The following is an 18,970-nucleotide window of genomic DNA, read 5'->3' as shown; positions in this document are numbered from 1 at the left end:
GGGAGATGATTTCACTGGACATTGAATTTTTACATAATCACGTCAACTTCAGATGAACTCATAAAATGTGGCAAATGTGTTTTACTTGGTCCCCGACAGGGCTGGGAGAGGAGGAGGAGAGGTGGTGGGCAGCAGGCCCGGGGGCCTTCAGGGGCACCCTTGGCCTCCAGCAAACCGCGTGCGGCTCTGCGGGGCTGCGGGGCTGCAAGCCGGGGCTGAGGAGAGCGGAGGCCTCCGGCCCTCCCCCCGGGGAGTAGGGCCCGGCTATGGTCATGGGTCTGCTGCTGTGCAGGCTGCGTGGCCGTCTCTGCCTGGTTCCCGGCGGAGCACTCCCGACACCCTCGGGGTGCCCCGGGGGCATCTTTCCTTCCAAGGGTGAGACTCCCGTGGGCTCCCAGGTGGGGGCTGCTCACCCGTGATTGCAAGCTTGGGACTCTGAGCCTGCCCCATCCTCCAGAGTGGGGAGGGGCTGGAAACGGACCGATAATTGGATCACGCCTACGTGAGGAAGGCCCATGAAATCCCAATAGTACCGGGTTCGAGGAGCCTCCAGGTGGGTAACCCGTCCACACGCGGGGAGCGTGACCCACCAACTCCGCAGGGACAGAAGCTCCCGCCTCGCCTGGGCCTCTCCCAGACCCTCCCTCTGTGTCTCTTCATCTGTGCCTTCATCTGCATCCTTTATCACGTCATTTATTACACAAGAAGTCGGCAAACGTGTGTCCCTGAGTTCTGTAAGCTGCTCTGGAAAATTAATCAAACCCGAGGAGGCGGTTGTGGGAGCCCCTCACTTGTAGGCAAAGATGACAGAAGCTGCGGGTAACTTGGGGACCTTTCTCCTCGCTGTTGGCACCAAAGTCGGGGGGCAGTTTTGTGGGATTGAGTCCTTCACCCGTGGGATCTGACGCTGCCCCCCCGTTAAGAGCGTCAGGGTTGCATAAAATTGTAGGACACCCAGCCGGAGTCCCAGAGAACTGCTCGAGGTGGGGAACACCCACCCCTTTTGGTGCTGGAAGTGCCAGAAGTGCACTGTTCTGTGTAAAAGCAAAGCCGAAGTCGTCAGGACTTGGAAAAGCAGCTCTTCCCAGACAGAGTAGTTAGTGGCGTCACAAGGCGTGATGCTCAGCGCCTCCTCCCTCCATCCACGCATCCTCACCGGGGCAAGTGTCTATCCAGAGCGTCCCCCGCCCCCTCGCCCCGCCTTTTTTTCCCCGTTGTTGGCTTTCTTGAGTATTGAGAGTTCTCTGCATACTCTGGATACGAAGCCCTTTATCAGATATGTGATTTGCAGACATTTGCACTCGGGATCTCATTCGTATTTCCATTTTCTGAACGATATCAAAGAACAAAAGTTCTTCGTTTTAACAAAATGTATTAATTTCTTGTATGGATTACACTCTTGACATCACTTCTGAGAATTCTTTGCCTAACTCAAAGTCACAAAGACTTTTTTTTTTTCCCCCTAAAAGCTGTATCGTTTTGACTCTCACATTTAGGTCTACGGTGCATTTTGAGCTAATTTCTGTATATAGAGTGAAGTAGGGGGCCACGGTTTTCCTTTGTTCTACCACGTGGCTAGTCACCTGCTCCAGGAACACTACACCTGTGTCAAGTCAGCTGGCCTCACGTCTGCAGCTCTGACGCTGGGCTCCTTTCATCCTGTTCATCTGCATCGTACGTCCTCAGGTGATGCAGCGTCCACCTTCTGACACCGCACTGCTTTTCCTTTTTTTTAATTTAATTTTTTTATTTTTATTTTTTGCACTGCTCTTCCAAAGTGGCTTTTAGGTATTTTGGTTCCTTTGCATTTCCATCCACGTTTTACCATGAGGGTGTCCCTCTCCGAAGCACTCCCGCTGGGACTCTGGTCCCATGCACCGGGAGCCCGACGTGGGACTCAATCCTGGGTCTCCAGGATCACGCCTTGGGCCAAAGGCAGGCGCGAAACCGCTGCGCCACCCAGGGATCCCCTTACCTCTGGTTTTTAAAGACACTTTCTGAGTATAGATTTTTAGGTGAATACTTTTTTCTTTTCATATTTTACAGATGTTGTCAATTTTACCTTTTTTAAAAAATAGCTATTAGGTTTTTTTGTAAAAAATAGCTATTAGTTACATTAAACTTTTTTATTGGCTTTTTGATGTCTATTTCATTTATTTTTGCTCTGATCTTCCTTCCTTCTGCTAACTGGGCTTGTTTCTTCTTTTTCTAGTTCCTTGAGGTATAAGGATAGGTTGTTTACTGTAGAGCTTTCTTTTTTCCCTACGTTGGGCGTTTTTACTGCCCTGTTAGGACTGCTTTGGCTGCATCCCGTAAGTCTTGATATGTTGTGTTTCCCTTGTCATACGTTCCAAGATACTTTAGATTTCCCTCTTGATTTCTTCCTTGACCGATTGGTGGTTCAGGGACATATTGTTTTAATTTCCATGTTTGTGAATTTCCTAGCTTTCTTCCCATTACTAACTTCTGGTTTCCTATCACTGTGTTCAGAAAGGATACTTGATATGATTTCAGTCTTCTTAATGCATCAAGATGTGTTTTGTGACTTAACGTATGATCTATCACGGAGAATGCTTCGTGTGTGCTTAGATGTATTTTGCTGCTGTTGGGTGATAAGCTCTACATATGTCTATCAAGCCCATTTGGTCTAAAGCGTAGCTCAAGCCCGATATATCCCTAATGAGTTTCTGTCTGGATGATATACCCATGTTGAAAGTGAAGTGCTGGGACGCCCCGGTGGCTCAGTGGTTGAGCTTCTGCCTTAGGCCCGGGGCGGGATCCCGGGGTCCCGGGATCAAGTCCCACGTCGGGCTCCCTGCATGGAGCCTGCTTCTCCCTCTGCCTGTGTCTCTGCCTCTCTCTCTCTCTCTCTCTCTCTCTCTCTCTCTGTGTCTCCATGAATAAATAAGTAAAATCCTAAAAAAGAAAAAAGTGAAGTATTGTAGATCCCTACTATTATTGTGTTGCTGTATATTTCTGCTTTCAGATCTGCTAATACTCTCACCTCATACACTTAGGAGTTCCAATGCAAGGTACATATGTCTACACAATTGCTATATTCTCTTTTTTAAGATTTTATTTATTCTGGGATCACATTATAATCTGTTATATTCTCTTGATTAATCAATTGCATGTCATTATAGAATGATCATCTTTGTCTCATTACATTTTTTTTTTTACTTTTGTATAAATATAGCTACTCCTGCTCTTTTGGTTACCATCAGCATGGAATGTTTTTTTCCCATTCCTTCACTTTCAGCCTACATGTATCCTTAAAGTTGAAGTGAGTCTCTTGTGGGCAGCATATGTGTATTTTTTTTTAATACATTCAGTATTCTGTGTCTTTTGATAGGAGAACTTAGTCCTTCATATTTAAAGTAATTGTTAATAGGTAAAGACTTATCGCCATCTTCTTTTCTGGCTGTTTTACAGTTTCTTTGTTTCTTTCTCCTGCTTTCTTCTTTTGTGATTTGATGATTCTCCATTGTGGTATCCTTTAATTCTTTTAATCTTCTGCACATTGTGCTTTGTGGTTACCATGAAGATTACATAAAACACTTAAAAACATTTATGTTAAATGACAATCTATTTTAAGTTGAAACAGCTTTACTCCAATCACATACAAAAACTCTTCTTACTATCCCCCCATTGGTTTTTTGTCACAATTTACATCTTTTAGTGTTTTGTAACCATTAACAGATTATTGTAGCAAGTTATTTTTACTAATTTTGTCTTTTAAACTAGTGATTTACACGCCACCATTACAATAGGAGTATTCTGACATAACTATATACTTACCTTTACCAGTTAGTTTTATACTTTCATATATTTTTATGTTACTAATTAATGTCCTTCCATTTCACCTTGAAGAACTCTCTTTAGCATTTCTTCTAAGGCAGGTCTGGTAACTCACCCAACTTTTGTTTCTCTGGAACTGTCTTTCTCTGTCCTTCGTTTCTGAAGGACAGCTTTGCTGGATAAAATATTGTCTCACAGTTTTTTTTCTTTTAGCACTTTGAATATATCATCTGATTCCCTCCTGGCCTGCAAGGTCTCTGCTGGTAAATCCATTGATAGCCTTATGGCAGTTTTCTTTCATCAGATCAGTTTGTTTCTCCTGTTACTTTCAAAATTCTCTCCTTTATAACAATAATTTTTATAAAACTTTTAACAGTTTTATTATAACATGTCTTGGTGAAGTCTTCACTGGGCTGAATCTCCATGGGACCTATGAGCTTTATGTACTTGGATGACCATACCTCTCTGCAGTTTTGGGAAGTTTTCAACCATTATTTTTAAAAATCATTTTTCTTTCCCCTTTATCTTCTTTTGCCTTCTGGAACTCCCATAATACAAATATTGTTTTGCTTACTAGTGTCCCATAATTCACATAGGCTTTCTACGTTCTTTTTTTTTTTTTTTCTCTACGCTCTTTTTCATTTTTTTCTCTGGATAATTTCAAGTGATGTTTTAGGTTACAAATTCTTTTTTCTGCTTGATCAAGCCTCCTACTGATGCTCTCCACTGACTTCATTCACTGTATTTATTCTTCAGCTCCAGGATTTCTATTTTATTTTATTTATTTTTTTTACTATTAAACTCATTTTCGTCACATATGTTTTTCCTGATTTCATTGTGTACCTGTGTTCTCTTGCAGCTTGCTGAGCTTCCTTAAAACAATTATTTTGATTTCTTCGTCTGGAAATTCATATATCTCCATTTCTATGGAGTAGGTTACTGGAAAACTGTTCTCTTGGTGGTGTCATGTTTCCTTGATTTTTTGCTGTTTCTTGTAGCCTAGTGTTGACATCTGTGCATTTGATGTAATCATTTTTTTCATACCTTACAGTCCAGTTTTGGTGGGGAGAGACCGTCACCTGTGGGTGGGGTGAGAATGCAAGCTAAGAAGGATGTGGCAGCTATAGTTGTAGGGAAGGCCTAGAACTCCATGCAGCTCCACAGCTGAGGTCAGCCACAGCAAACACTAGGATTCCTCAAAAGTCAAGACTGCTAGTCTCTAGTTTCAAGGTCTGTTGGGGTCTTTGGTGGTAAAGCCTGCTAGGACCCCCCTGATCACTTTTTCTCCCTCAGGGGATGTTGTGGCCATGGGGGATCTCTTGTGGCACTAGGTCTGGGTTGCAAGCACCCTAGCAGTGGTGGCACTGATTTCTGATGCACAGGCACCCACAGAGCCACTTAGAGCTGAAGACTGCATTGGAGGGCACTTTCAGAGTCACAGCAGTTCTGGGGTCCTAGGTACTGGCTAGCTGACAGCAGTGATATGGAGTGTGACACGGGCGTGACAAGTGGCCATGAGACCAGGATCTACATCTAACTGCTTTAAATTCCATTCCAGGAACTATTCTCAGCCCTATGTAACTTCTGAAGGTTGTTCCCTGGTCTCCTTTTAGGTGGCTCTCTCTCCAGCTTGTGTGGTTCCCTTATAAACATGCACTAATCAGAACTCAGTTGAAGATTTGAGGGGTAGCCTCTGTAGGTCTCCAGAGCTCTCACTCTGTGCAGTTCACTCCTCCATCCTATCAACCACAGCTGCTCTGTCCTCCTCACTGCCAACTCCTCCTCAACTCGGGTAGACAGGCCCAGGCTTCACCAGTGTGCTCTTCCCTCGCCGAGTCTGCAAAGTCTCCAGGCAGTAAGCTGGGTGATGACAACGAGACTCACCCCCATGTGTTCCCCACCTCTCCAGTTTTGCCTTCTTTCGTTATCTACTGTTCAGTGTCTTCAAACATATTGTTACAAATATTGTTTGGCTTTTTTCAGTTGTTTCAGGCTTGAAGGCCTTTGACTCCAATTTGGCCAGAAACGTTCATTTCTTTCACTATATCATTTTCATATTCTTTCCCCCTTTTAAGAAAAGTCTCATTTATTTCTGAACAATCATATATGATTACGTATTTGTTTTTGCTTTGTATTTGTTTATTGTTCCTCTCAAGAAGGTAGTAAAATATCAGGCATTGCAATTCAGTGTTGGAGATCTAACCCAGCCTCACAGTCATTTCTGCTTTCCTCGATTGCCTCTTCCCCCTCGATTGATGTCACTCCACACTGAGCTCCTCGGAGTGACCCAACTCCTACACTTCCCAACCATGTTGGCCTATCACCAACAAAATTTGCCGCACACCTCTTAAGTGCCAGGCATTAGGCTAGGAAGCAAACAGATCAGGTCCCCGTCCTCCAGGAGGTCTCGTTCCCATTGGGAAAATGGACAAATCACCAAGTAACACATGAACATCATTATTAGGCATAAAGACGGGCGAGATGTAATAATGTAACCACTTGCCAGGAAAATCTAACAATTCCAAACCTATATGAACAAATACACATAAGAAACAACAAATGTACAGTGTAAAACTGAGAAACTCGTGTTTGTAGGGAGACTTTTAACACATTTCTCATAGAACTCAATAGAGCAAACAGATAAAAATGAGTGAAACCCTGAAACAATGAACACTGCAGTGCTGTTTAATGGATACGTACAGAATCCTTTACTTAAAAAATGAAGAAATCCTTTTTGAGTATGCACAGAATGTTTACAAAAACTAAGAGCAATAAATACTGAGTATGTTGCAAAGTGCCAGCGAGGAGAGGGTGCCTTCATCTCAGAGGTGCAGTTCACCAAATGAACGCTCTGCGTTTGAGTTATACATTTAAGTTAAAAAAAAGAACCAGTACTAGTCATTTCCACAGATACCACACGGCAACACCAGGAAGGATAACACAGCCCGGGGGGAACGTCCCTCTCGTACACAGAGGGTGCTCTGTGCAGATGGTCTGAGGGAGGCGACGTCCGAGCTGAGGCCGGGCAGGGAGAGTCCCCTGGGGGACGTGCTCTGGAAGCACCAGAGTGGTGAGGGCCCCACCACCTACATGTGATCCTCCTTTACAGGAACCTGCTGGCGGCAATGAGGGCGACTCACCTCACCATAGGCAGAGCATCTGCGTGACTTCCGTAGCAGCACCAGGAAAAGGGGCTTAGCCCTGCTGACATTTTACAGAGATAAAAACCCACACTCCGAGGGTGTCACTCGGCTGGTGAGTGATGCAAGCACGGTGAGACCCCAATGCTAAGTTAGGGCCACTGTGTGTGGAAACAGACTATGGGAATGGGGCCATAAAAGAACTCTGAAACCCTCTGAAAATAGGCACCTCTGCTGTTTTCATCCTGTGCTTTCTGGTCTAGGTGTTCCCAGCCCAAGCTGCACCCATGCTTGCACGCCATCCTACCTCTCCCACCAGCAGTCCTATCCAAGTCCTACCAGGCCACCAAGGTGCAAATTTCCTGCTTTAGAACAATTTCCAGATCAACATGACCATGATATGACGACTGATTTCCCTTCTGCTAAACCATAGGTCTTGGGCACCTGGGTGGCTCAGCGGTCGAGCATCTGCCGTCAGCTCAGGTCATGACCCCAAGTCCCGGGATCAAGTCCTACATCAGGCTCCCTGCATGGAGCCTGCTTCTCCCTCTGCCTGTGTCTCTACCTCTCTGTTTCTCATGAATACATAAGTATTAAAAAAAAAAAAACTGTAGGTCTTATTATCTGCACCGTGGAAGGGGCACTACCCTAGAGCTTTATTTGGAGGAAACTCCTGAGGGTCAGCTGATATCTAGGACTCCAGGTACTTTGAGCCCAGCAGGTGTTCCCTGGAAAGGGCAGACACTGATGCCCCTGCAAATGGTCCCACTGCCCGAGTGAATCCTCCTCCCTCCGCCTCTGTCACCCTCACGGGCAGCAGTGCCCCCAGCAACACCTGCTGGTCACCAGGCACTACGTCCACACCGCCTGTGCCAGTGGCTAAATGAACCTCTGCTCTGAGCAAGAGTCCTTGCAGCTTCTTATGTTAAAACACATACACCTGAACTGAAGCATGTGCTCTTAGAAACTTCTGACGGCAGTGTAAATTTTTCTTTGGAGGGCAGTGTTGTAATATGTGTTCTAAAATCCTCAAAGTGAAAATTCCCAAGTAATTTCATGTCGATGAGCTTACCTTAGCGGAAAAAAAAAAAAAAAAACTATGTGCAAATAAAAGCTTTGAGTGTAAAATATTGATTGCAGCCCTTTAGGTAGAAGCAAAAAGTAACAGGCTTTAAACGTCCAATCACGGGGCCGAAGAATCTGCTTTGGATCATGAATACCATGAAATGCTGTGCAGCCTTCAAGTGAATCGTGTAAACACCTGGTGGCAACACGGGCCGCTGCTGTGATGGCAGCGAGAGCGCGTGATGCAAGTGTCACATCGTCTCCACTGTGTCAAGGGCACATGTGGAAAACTGGAAGCGGTTTACCGACCACACGCTGCGAGGCCCTCCTGCCGGAGGGTTTTGTAATTCCTTTCCCTTCCTTTAGCCTTTTATGTCCAGAAGACAACGGGCAGGTGCCGCACATCCACAGTCACCCGTCACTTACTTTGCTGTCCATGTTCTTCAAGTCTGAGAGGCAGCCAGAGGAGATCTCCTCACATTTCAAGGTCAAAGAAAGACGAGCCAATTCAAAAAGCAAAAGAATTCTGGAAATGAAAAAACAAAAAAGCAAGGCATCAATAGAGGCGTCGGGGAGCATGTACCTGCAGGTCGCTGTCGGGGAGAGAAAGCAGTCAGTATTCAACCAGAGGCAGGAAGTAAAAATAAAATAAATACCCTGCCCAGCCCCCGCCAGGCCGTGACACAGAATTTGGCAGAGCTGCGTCCGCTGGGCGAGCTGTTCCTCCGCCGCCGCCGCCCTCACGTGGGTACAAGTGCGGTGAAGGAGGCAGGAACAAACAGCCCTGCAAACTGACTCGGCGCCACGGGTGTCACCGTCCGAATCACCAGGGCAGTGGGGGCAACATGGGGAACAGGCAGGAATTTCCTGACTCAAAGCCTCTTCCTCCAACCACGGGACAAACACACAAGGACGTCACCAGTGGGCATCTTTGTACGAAGTGGCAGGGGGACGCTGACATCTACAAGGAAACGCAAAACACCGACGGCCTAAGTGAACTTGGAAAAAGCCCAAGGCTGGAGGACCAGCCACCTGACCGTGAGACTTGGTATAAAATCGTAGGAGTCCAGGCCTGACGCAGGACAGGCCCGAGTCCTCCGCCTCGACCCTGACATTCCGGACCAGGCCTCCTCGCTGGGCATGGGACACCCGTCGTGTGCACCAGGCGCAGTACGTGTCGCAGCATCCCTGGCGGCCAGGCACGGGACGCCAGTAGCAGCCCCAGCGGCGGCCACCGGCGGTGTCTCCAGACATGCCCACTGGCCCCTCGATGAGCCAGTGCCCCCCTGCCCCTTGCCAGCCAACCATCAGTCTTACCCAGGCCCCAAATGGCTTGTCTGCTATAAGAGCCGAACTTGGGGTCACCACCCTCCCCTCCCTGCACTCGGAGTGACATGGGTCCCTGCACCCCCACCGTGCCGGCCCATGTCCTCTGCCACCTGCTCACCCCTGGAGCCGCGGGGCCCTGGCAGGCCTGGCCTCCTGACATTGGCCCCTCAGTGCTCCCCGAGCTCTGGCCACACGCACCCACCACACAGGTCCAAAGAGAAAACCCATAAAGATAAATATCACTGGGTTTTACTCCTTTTTTGTTTTTTTTTTTAGTTTTAAACAGAACATTTTTCCCACCCAGAATTCTTGGCACAGAAGCCAGGGTGGAGGGGTGTCAGCAGGGTCCCTCACAGAGTCGGGGAGGACCTGACAGCAAACACACAGAGGCAGCTGCGGCCGGCAGACGGCACGGCCGCTCCCCCAGGCCGAGGAGCACCGACCACGTGCCAGCGGCAGGCGAAGCCACACGGAAACCCGACTATCCACGTCGAAGCTGCTGGGTCGCCCTCTGTGGCCACGCACAGCGACGGCACAAGTTCTTACAAAAGTCAAGGCACAGAGACGCGGCAGGGGAAGGGCCGTGCAGGGCACATACGCAGAGTTGGGGGCACACGACGGGGGGCAGAGTGCGCAGCGGCTCTGAGTTGGAGCCGCACGGCCTGGACTTCGGGGGGACCCGGGTCAGCCTCGCCCCACAGGGCTGTTGGGCAGGGAATCCGCGACAGGCCCAGGACTGGCGGGAGTGGACGGGGGTTCAAATCATTCTCACGTTAAATAAAACATTTCTGTACATAAAAAATTAATTTTATAAACCTAAGAGATACACGAACGGGACAATTGATACATATACTGGAGCTGGAGGGCTCAAATTTTAAAATAGAAAAAGCTTCTGCACGTCAATAATGAAACAATTTCTACTCCACTTACAAAAAACAGGCAAAAGAAACGTATAGGAAACTAATAAAGGGACAAAATGCCAGGGAACACGACAAAACGGCAGCAGCCAGAGGACTCAGGGTGAGAGCAAGGGCGTGTCCCCTCCCCTCCGACTTGCTCCGAGGCGACCGGGTCTTCACGTGCGCGCTCCGTAGGGCTCCTGCAGCATGTCTCAAGTGCCCCAGAGGCCCATTTCTAGAAACTTCCCCCAGGGCTGCTCTTGTCCGTAGTGACGCGTCCAAGGGAGGGCCACTGTGCCAGGGGATGCCAGAGGGGACCCTGCACATTCGTGCCTGCACGTGCCTATGCATTCAAAAACGTGTGCCCGGGTTCACGGGACCCAGAGCGCTCGGGCTGACCTCCTAGAGCGCTTGAAAACCCAGGGGGAGAACCTAGTTGTAGAATATTCTGTGATGGGGATCTCTGGGTGGCGCAGCGGTTTAGCGCCTGCCTTTGGCCCAGGGCGCGATCCTGGAGACCCGGGATCGAATCCCACGTTGCGCTCCCGGTGCATGGAGCCTGCTTCTCCCTCTGCCTGTGTCTCTGCCTCTCTCTCTCTCTCTCTCTCTCTGTGTGTGTGACTACCATAAATAAATAAAAATTAAGAAAAAATCTGTACATGTTAAGGCAATGGTGAAAGTCCTGTGCAAAATCAATGGATTTCAGTAAAATTAAAAAAAAAAAAAAAAAAAAAAAAGAATATTCTGTGATGCAGAAACACGTTCACAATTCACATGGGAAAAGCGGGTTAAAAACCTATCTTACGATAATGTTGAAAATATACGTTGATCCATTTCAGACTTTCTGCAATTATCGCATATTACATTTGAAATTTAAAAGATGATGAAAATCATTTGAAGATTATTTGGGGGGGGGGGAACAGGGAGAGGGAGAGGGAGAGGTGGGTAGCGGCAGGGGAGGGAGAACCGCAAGCTGACTTTGCACTGAGCGCGGAGCCTGATGTGGGGTCGGTCTCACAGGCCCGAGGTCGGCCTGAGCGGAAGCCAGGAGGCGGATGCTCCTCCGACCGGCCACGCCGGCCCCTGCTGGGGGGAATCACGGGCAGTTCTGTGTACGCAGCACCCCCGGCCCGTGCACTCAGGAGCCGCGGCGCAGCTCACGCGGGCAGCGACAGCATGAACACCAGACAGCCGGCCGGCCCTTTCGTCCGATCTGCCCCAGGCCGCCTGGAGACACCCGGCGACCCTGAGCCCTGCTGTTGGCGGCCTGCGTGACCCCTTCCCCCGGGTGACTCCCGTCTAACCAAGGAGGCCTCGACGTTGGGCCTGCTCAGACCCCAGGCAGCTCGGACCTCCTCGTGCGTGTTCCCCCTGCTGGCTCTGATAAAGCACCTGCTTGGTCGGGCTTCGCGAGAGACCGCAGCCCCGCCGTCACCCGGGCGGCGGCCGCGCCTGACTGCCCCACAGACATGGCAAGAGGACCCACGTGCAGGGTCAGCAGCTGCGGCTCTGGGGTGATGGTGACGCCGCGTCGCTAACACCCCCTCCACGGGCCTCCGCTCGACTGACTGGCCCAAACACCAGAAATCCCGTCTTCCCCGGTTCTCGGGGCCCGGAGACTGGGAGCAGGCGTGCAGGACCGCGCTCCCTGGCGGGCTCAGGGCTGCCTTGCTCCCCCAGCTTCCGGAGTTTGCCGGCCAGCCCGGGTGCTCCCCGGCCCGCAGCTGCAACACCCCAACCCTGCCTCTATTGTCACCCGGCCTTCGTCCCCGCGAGCATCCACATCCCAAATTTCCCTCGTCTTATAAGGACAGAAGTCACTGGTTAGGGCCCATCCTCGTCCAGCATGACCCCATCTCAACTCGATGACATCTGCAAAGATCCTATATCCAAACCAGATCGTGTTCACAGGCAGCAAGTCCCAAGGGTGGGCACGTGACTCTACCTTTTTGGGGAACACGATTCTGCCCATAACACCCCAAAATCAATGAATGAATGACAGACGGAAAAAATACATCAGTAATTACCACAGACGACGGCCCAAATGTTTCACATGTTAGGAGCGCAGAGGCGCTGACGAGAAAGTCAGAGAAGCCAAAAGAGAAATTCTCCCAAGGGGTGGTTCGGAGGCCTCCGCACATGCTGGGTGGGACGCCGCACTGGTGACCGGGGCGCGGGGGAAGCCAAGGCGGGGGGTGACTCCAGCCGCCGCGTGCACGGGGTGGGCCGGGGCGTCGGTCCTCTGAGTCTGCACCCGCGGGAAGCGCATCCGCCATTTCCGGGGCTCCGCTACGGGCTGCTCCCTGCTCCTCCTGTCAGCCTGACGCCGCGGCGGCCGCTGGGCTCCGGTCCGGGAGGCCCCCCCACTCGCTCAGCCCCGAGGCTGAGGACTCCAGCTGCCGGACGGACGTTACGCTGCGACTCCGACAGGTGGGAGACGCTTCAGTAACTTGGAAACCACCTGCGCTTACAGGTCAGCCTGGATTTCAGAAGCGTGATGTGAAGTCACGTATCCCGAGCGCCCCCCAGACCGCACAAACCGCCAGAGCCTCCACGGTGGCTGCCGAGGCCGCTTCGTCCACCGCGCCCCGTTTCCTGTACTTCGGGTCTCACACAGCGACGGCGCAGACGCCCGGGGGGCGAGGGGGACACTTACTTTTCCTCTCTGACTGAAGGGAGGTGCTGGTGATTGAAATAGCTCAAGTGCTTATAGGTCTTCTTCAGAATCGCACCGACATCTTCAGGTAAATCATTTTTATCCAATTTCCTAGAATTTATAAGAACCAAAACATCACGTCAGATTCGTTCAAACCATCCTAAGGGAGACTCCGAGTCTAAGGACCTGTGTTTCCCACTGAACAGAAGGCCTAACGACACCCCCCTCCCGCGTTCTTCACTCCCAGAACTCCTCCCGCCTCCTCACGCTCCTCCTGCCAGAGCAGGCGCGTCCTCCCCGCGCAGCCCGGCGGCCAACCCGGACTCACAGGAGGGCAACTACGTGGACGGGCCTGACCCGTAGTACTGGGGCGGGCGCGCCTCCCGCTGGAACCTGCCTCTCGTCACCCGCACGCTGATCTTCACACGCACTCGTCTCCCCGCCCTCTCCCCTCACACACGCTCATCTCCTCACCGCCCTCCCCTTACGCACACTTGTCTCCTCACACGCAACGGTCTCTTCACCACCCTCCTCCCACACGCACTGGTCTCACCACCCTCTCCCCTCACACACGCTCGTCTCCTCACCGCCCTCCCCTCACACAGGCTCGTCTCCTCACCACCCTTCCCATACACACATTCGTTTCCTCACCACCGTCCCCTCAGAAGCATTCATCTCCTCACGGCCCTGTCCTCACATGCGCTCGTCTCCTCACACGCGCTCGTCTCCTCGCCGCCCTCATCTCCTCACGGCCCTGTCCTCACCGCGCTCGTCTCTTGGCCGCCCTCCTCCCAGGGCACCGGTCTCCTCAGTGCCTTTCCCCTCACACAGCGCACCCCCCTCGTCACTGCCTCCGCCACGGTAGCAGCTCTCTCTGTGCCGTTCCCCTCCTCCCTCACCTCACCCACTACTGTCGAGTTAGCTACTGTTGTTTTCCTCGACGTCGGGGTGCAACGTCCAGCCTCCTGGGGGGGCCGTCGCCAGATCTCAGGCCGCCCGCCAGTCCTCCTCCCCCACCCTCCTCACTGGCGTAGCAGCCGCTCACCTCCTGGCAGCCTCTCGCTCCTCGCGGTAAAGGCAGGGAGGCCGAGTGCGTCCTGTGCGCGGCGCCCCTCCGGCCCCCTCCCGCGCACAGCCGTAGCCCGTCTGGGGCGGACCCCGAGTGCGCAGCGGCCGGCACCGACCCCCTGAGCACTTACGCTTTGAGCACGTTGATGTCGTAAGTGACAGACAGGCTCACGGAGGTTCTCTTTTCCTGCTTTAGCTGAAGCTCATCCACTAATTCGTGTTGTACCTGCAACAAAATGGAACCGGATTACTAACCGGCTTAAATAATTAGGCAGAGACGCAGGAATTAGTTCCTTTACATTTATTTCTCCTTTAAAATTAATATTGTAACGAACAACATCTCCTCGTTAGTTAGGTTTCCCGTTTAGTTTTCACAAAGAACCTCAGCTGGTTTCCTACACACGGAAGTTAGCAAAGGGCGACGGTCCTCGTACCTTGGGGGGCTGGTTACTTCAGTAACGAGCTTTCTGCTGCTCTTTTTTTATTTTAAGATTTTATTTATCTATTCATGAAAGACACAGAGGGAGAGAGAGAGGCGGAGACACAGGCGGGGGGAGACGCAGGCTCCATGCCGGGAGCCCGACGTGGACTCGATCCCGGGGCCGAAGGTGGCCCTAAACCGCTGAGCACCCGGGCTGCCCTCTCCTGGCCTTTTTTAATTCAAGGCTGTCATGAGTGACCTATTCAAAGATCACGGTGAAGGGAAAAGATTCTGTTTGTCTCCTCAGGTACGCACGACGTACGCGTGCTTTGGTGTCTCTCGGGGGATGGACTTGGCTGTTTTTATAGTTTTGCAAAAACGACATCGAAGCCCGTTCCCTCCTCCCGGCGTCCTCAACGCGCCAACCTACCAGGACAGAAAACATCTGTCGATATCTGTGTGGCACGTGGGCCTTTATAAACGGCGCTGCAGTGACACAAAACTTCGCGGCCTCCTCCTTCCTTCCAGCCTGTAGGTAACAGTCCAGAAGCTCCCTGGATGATACAAAGACACTGTTACCACTGACGAAATCGCCTCCTGCTGCAAACGTCGAGCCGCCGGGTTATCACTCATTTACTCCTGTCCCGGTTCACGAGGTTCGGGAAGCCGCCCACGGCCGCGTGGGCCACACTCCTGCAGCGCGGGGCCCGGGACTGGCGCGGGGCTGGCGGGGCGGGAGGACGTGTACGCGCCGTGACTCCCCCCAGTGCTTAGAGTTGCACTTCGAAGAAAGGCTGTCTCGGCGCTTGTGGTCTGTTGAAGGCTCCCCACGTCACCAGGCCAAGGGGGGACAGCCCGGGGATTCTGGGTTCCCACGTCGGGCGGATGGCGGGTCCCTGCGGACACTCACACAGTCGCTGGCCTGCAGCGGCGCTCCCCTCGAGGGGCAGCCTGGCCACTGCCTTCGGGTGCACCCAGCTCGGGGACCGCACGCTGCCCGTGTCACTGAGGCCCGTTGGGCTGTCTGCGTGCAGACACGCTTGTGCGCGCTGCCCTGAGCAGGCCCCGCCGCCTGGGGTCATCTGCTGCCGCAGCCACCATGTCACCCATGCACAGGGCCGACTTCTAACCCCCGAGCCAGGATGTGACAGAAGCTCGGTTTCCTGCGCTCTAAGTGTCAACGGCCATCGTGTTGTGCCATCCACGTGATCGGCCCCGAGTCCAGCCACAGACCCCAGCGAACAAGACGACGACACGACTCTAACCACGCGGCAGAGAGCACTGACGTCCCCCTGTGGGCCACCGGGCCGGGAAGGTCACGGGGCCGCGGGTCCTGCTCAGGCCTCGCCGCAGGGGAGGCGGCTTCAACTCACAGCATCAGCTCCGCGCGCCACTCCTTGTCCTCCTCCTCCGTCTGATTTAACACGGCGACGATCTGCGACAGGCTGGAGATCAGGTGGTGGTGGAACCCGGGCTTCAGGAAGGGCCTCACCATGTGCCAGTACAGCACCGACGCGTTATACACCAGGAAGTAATACCTGCGGCGGGGGACAGTCACCCAGGAGGTCGTCACGGGAGGGGACATTGTGGGGGAGGTGGTTGTGGGAGGGGACGTCGCGGCGGGGGGGAACGTCGTGGGGGGGGGGGGAGGACGTCGCAGGAGGGGATGTCGTGGGGGAGGTGGTCGCAGGGGAGGTGGTTGCGGGAGGGGACATCACAGGAGGGAACGTCATGGGGGAGGTGGTCACGGGAGGGGAGAGCCCTCCCAGGGCGTCCTGGCAGAAGGGGCTCGAGGCTGCAGGTCAGCCCGGGCCATGAGGACCCAGCCACGGGGCTCCTGAGTCCAGACCAGAGGTCCGTTCACTCATTCACCCATTCACTCATTCACTCATTCCCAAAGTGATCGGCTCCCTGTAAAAACACAGCACCACAAGGTCTTTGGCTCCCAAGGGACAGACGAGAACAGGCAGGCACAGCGGGAACCCAGGAAGTCTTCCCGGAGGGAGTAACATCTTCTGAGACCTGCACCGTGACGAGCAATCAGCCCGGAGACAGCGCACAGGAGGGGCCAACAGGCAGAGGTGGGGGAGCAGAGCCTTTGGGGAACGAAGTCCCCAAGCCTGCACTCGGAGTGCAAAGTAAGGTGGGGGGGGCAGGGGCCCCCCGGAGGGCGGGCCTCCCACTGGGCGCATCTGAGTGAGGAGCCCCCTCTCGGAGAGGCCAGCTCGGCCTGGGACGCCCCAGGTGCCGGGAGGAGGCCGCGCGGCCGTGCACCCCGGGCTCCTTCCACGGGGCAGCCTGCTCGATTAGCGGTGTTCACACGGGCTCGTCTGCGAGCCCAACGGTTTCGGGAACCTTGCTTTCTGATGAAGGAGACGGTAAGTAGAAAACCTGGCTACTTCCAGCTAAATCACTAGGGACGCGGATGCGAGGCCTGGCAATCTGCCTGGGGGAGAGGACCTCGATGCTGAACCCTCAGGGAGGCCCAGGGAGTGAGGGGCTGTGGGGAGACCCCAGAGGAGGTTCCCGTGGAGAAAGCACACAAAAGTCATCGCAGACCACAGACTGCAGGACAGACAGAAGGACAAAGGCGTGCACCGTGCCCGGCCCTCCACGTCAGAGAAAGAGCCTACAGCACGCACAAAACCCCGCAGTGTGAACAGGTGTCAGCACATGGGAGCCGTGGTCCCGAAACCCTTCCACGATCCTCATAGAAACGCCGCGTGCATCACGCCCACCTGGGTTCTCCTTTTGCAAAGTTTATTGCCTTCATATACTGGGTCACGCAGTTTTCAAATTCCTCCTAAAACAACGTAAAGAACACACAATTACATGAATTTGCCCCTGAAACCTCAATCGTGGCTCGTGGTCGCTTCTGCGGACAGTAAGGAGCCCACGGTAAGCAGCAGGAGCGGCCACGGTCAGGTGTCAGACACGCCCGCTCACAGGCCGGGGCCCTGGCACCAGCAGGGCAGGGCGCAGCCGCCAAACGTCAAGCAGGAGCTGAGTCCTGGAGCAGCCCACACGCAGCCCACACGCTGCTCACCGTATCCGTAAAGGGCACGTGAGGACACGTCTGGCCCCACAGTTCCGGAAGCGGAGTGGGACTGCGTTTCCACACGAGACACAGAGTGCTGAGGATCAAGGCAGCCTCGGGGGAAAACCCGGAGTGGGACAAACCACTAGCCACCCGGGAACGGCCCACTGGCAGGGGTGCTGGGTCCCCCGGAAGCCTTGGGGCTGTGCCCACCAGGGCTGCACCCTCAAGCCCCCGCCTGCCCCCTGGGGCATCTCTCACCAGGTTTTCCGACGACTTGGGGGCACAGAGCTGGGCCCGGCACAGGTGTGCTCTGCCCAGGAACTGGGTGACCGGCCCCTTCACCTTGAAGTACATCTGGATGCAGTCGTCGCTCATCTCGGGCTGCCCCATCTGCAGGACAGGGGTGCCCCCCCCAGCCGCTCTGACGGCAGCCTGAGGGCGCAGGTCCAGCAGATCCCCGGGGACCCCCCTGGGTGCTCCTGCCCTATCCGCCCCGCGACCCCTGGACCCCTGGACTCGTACCTTCAGGGCCTGCTCCGCACACAGAACAAACAGGTCGGGGCTGAAGCTCTCCGTGGGGTCAAACTCTGACTTGCCCAGGTTGGCCGACTTAATGAGCTCATAGGCCCTCCTTAGGGAGGCGGCATCTACCGGAGGCCAAGGTCCGGCGGAGGCCGTGAGGAGGGGCTGCAGCCCGGGTCCACACCCTCCCGCGCCGGCCTCCCCTCCCCCTCCCCCTCCCCCGCGGGCCTCCTCCCCTCCCCCTCCCCCCTGCTGCCCGGCGTCTGCACCCTCCCCTCCCCCTCCCCCATCCCCCCGCGGGGCTCCTCCCCTCCCCCTCCCCCCTGCTGCCCGGCGTCCCCCCCCCGCCCCGCGCCCCCTCCGCTGCCTCCCCCAGGCCGAGCCCCCGCAGCAGTGGAGGATGACACGACACGGGGTCGCGGAGGCCCCGCGGGGGGAGCGGCGGACGGGGGTTCGGGGGCGCCCCGAGTCAGGGGTCTGCTGGGGCGGGCGTGTCGCCTCCCGGGGCGGGGTCGGGGTCGGGGTCGGGGTCGGGCCGGCGCACCCTGCTGGCTCTGGGCTCGGGCCAGCTCCTGCGTGATGACCAGGTCCATGGCGGCGGCCCCGGGCCCTGGGTTTCCTCCCGCTCGCGGCCGGAGCGCGGTTGCCTAGCGACGGGGGACGCCGCGGGCCCTACGGGTCGGCGCCGGGGCCACACTAGTGCGGAGGCGAACGGCCGCCGGGGCCGCCTTCCCTACGGGGGCGCGAGGGCAGCGGAGCCAGGGCGGGGCGCGCTCGCGTCGGGGTCGGGTCGGGTCGGGTCGGGTCGGGGTCGGGGTCGCGCTGCCCGGGCGCCCTCACCGCACCGGCCCCGCTCCCCCCGCCCCGGCTGATGCTCCGGGGAGCCCCGCCCCCTCGCCCGCATCCCCCAGCACAAGGATGCCCCGGCCTGGTCCCGGCCCCGGAAGTGTCCTGCCGGCCTTAACTCCTTCACTCGGGCATGCACGCGTGCGCTCATTCACTCGTTCCTTCGTTCATTCATTCGTGCCCGCT

General features: G+C 54.5%; 1 protein-coding gene across 8 annotated transcripts in view; it reads right to left on the bottom strand.

Moving 5' to 3' along the window:
• CFAP46 (cilia and flagella associated protein 46) overlaps positions 1 to 18,617 on the bottom strand; it is a 94,259-nt gene extending 75,642 nt beyond the window's left edge. For all 8 annotated transcript variants that reach the window (XM_077877109.1, XM_077877113.1, XM_077877112.1 and 5 more), the window contains exons 1-9: positions 18,483 to 18,617; positions 17,939 to 18,063; positions 17,675 to 17,806; positions 17,115 to 17,179; positions 15,750 to 15,914; positions 14,807 to 14,930; positions 14,087 to 14,181; positions 12,888 to 12,998; positions 8,430 to 8,529 (exon numbers count right to left, since the gene is read on the bottom strand). In XM_077877109.1, the coding sequence (XP_077733235.1) occupies positions 8,430 to 8,529; positions 12,888 to 12,998; positions 14,087 to 14,181; positions 14,807 to 14,930; positions 15,750 to 15,914; positions 17,115 to 17,179; positions 17,675 to 17,806; positions 17,939 to 18,063; positions 18,483 to 18,531 (966 nt within the window). In that variant the 5' untranslated portion in view covers positions 18,532 to 18,617. The remainder of the gene's footprint in view (positions 1 to 8,429; positions 8,530 to 12,887; positions 12,999 to 14,086; positions 14,182 to 14,806; positions 14,931 to 15,749; positions 15,915 to 17,114; positions 17,180 to 17,674; positions 17,807 to 17,938; positions 18,064 to 18,482) is intronic.
• Between the last annotated feature and the right edge of the window lie 353 nt (positions 18,618 to 18,970).

The sequence above is a fragment of the Canis aureus genome, chromosome 29, assembly GCF_053574225.1.
Source record: "Canis aureus isolate CA01 chromosome 29, VMU_Caureus_v.1.0, whole genome shotgun sequence".
NCBI lineage: Eukaryota > Metazoa > Chordata > Mammalia > Carnivora > Canidae > Canis > Canis aureus.
The sequence above is the reverse complement of the archived record's forward strand: the minus strand, read 5'-3'. Positions and strand labels throughout refer to the sequence as shown.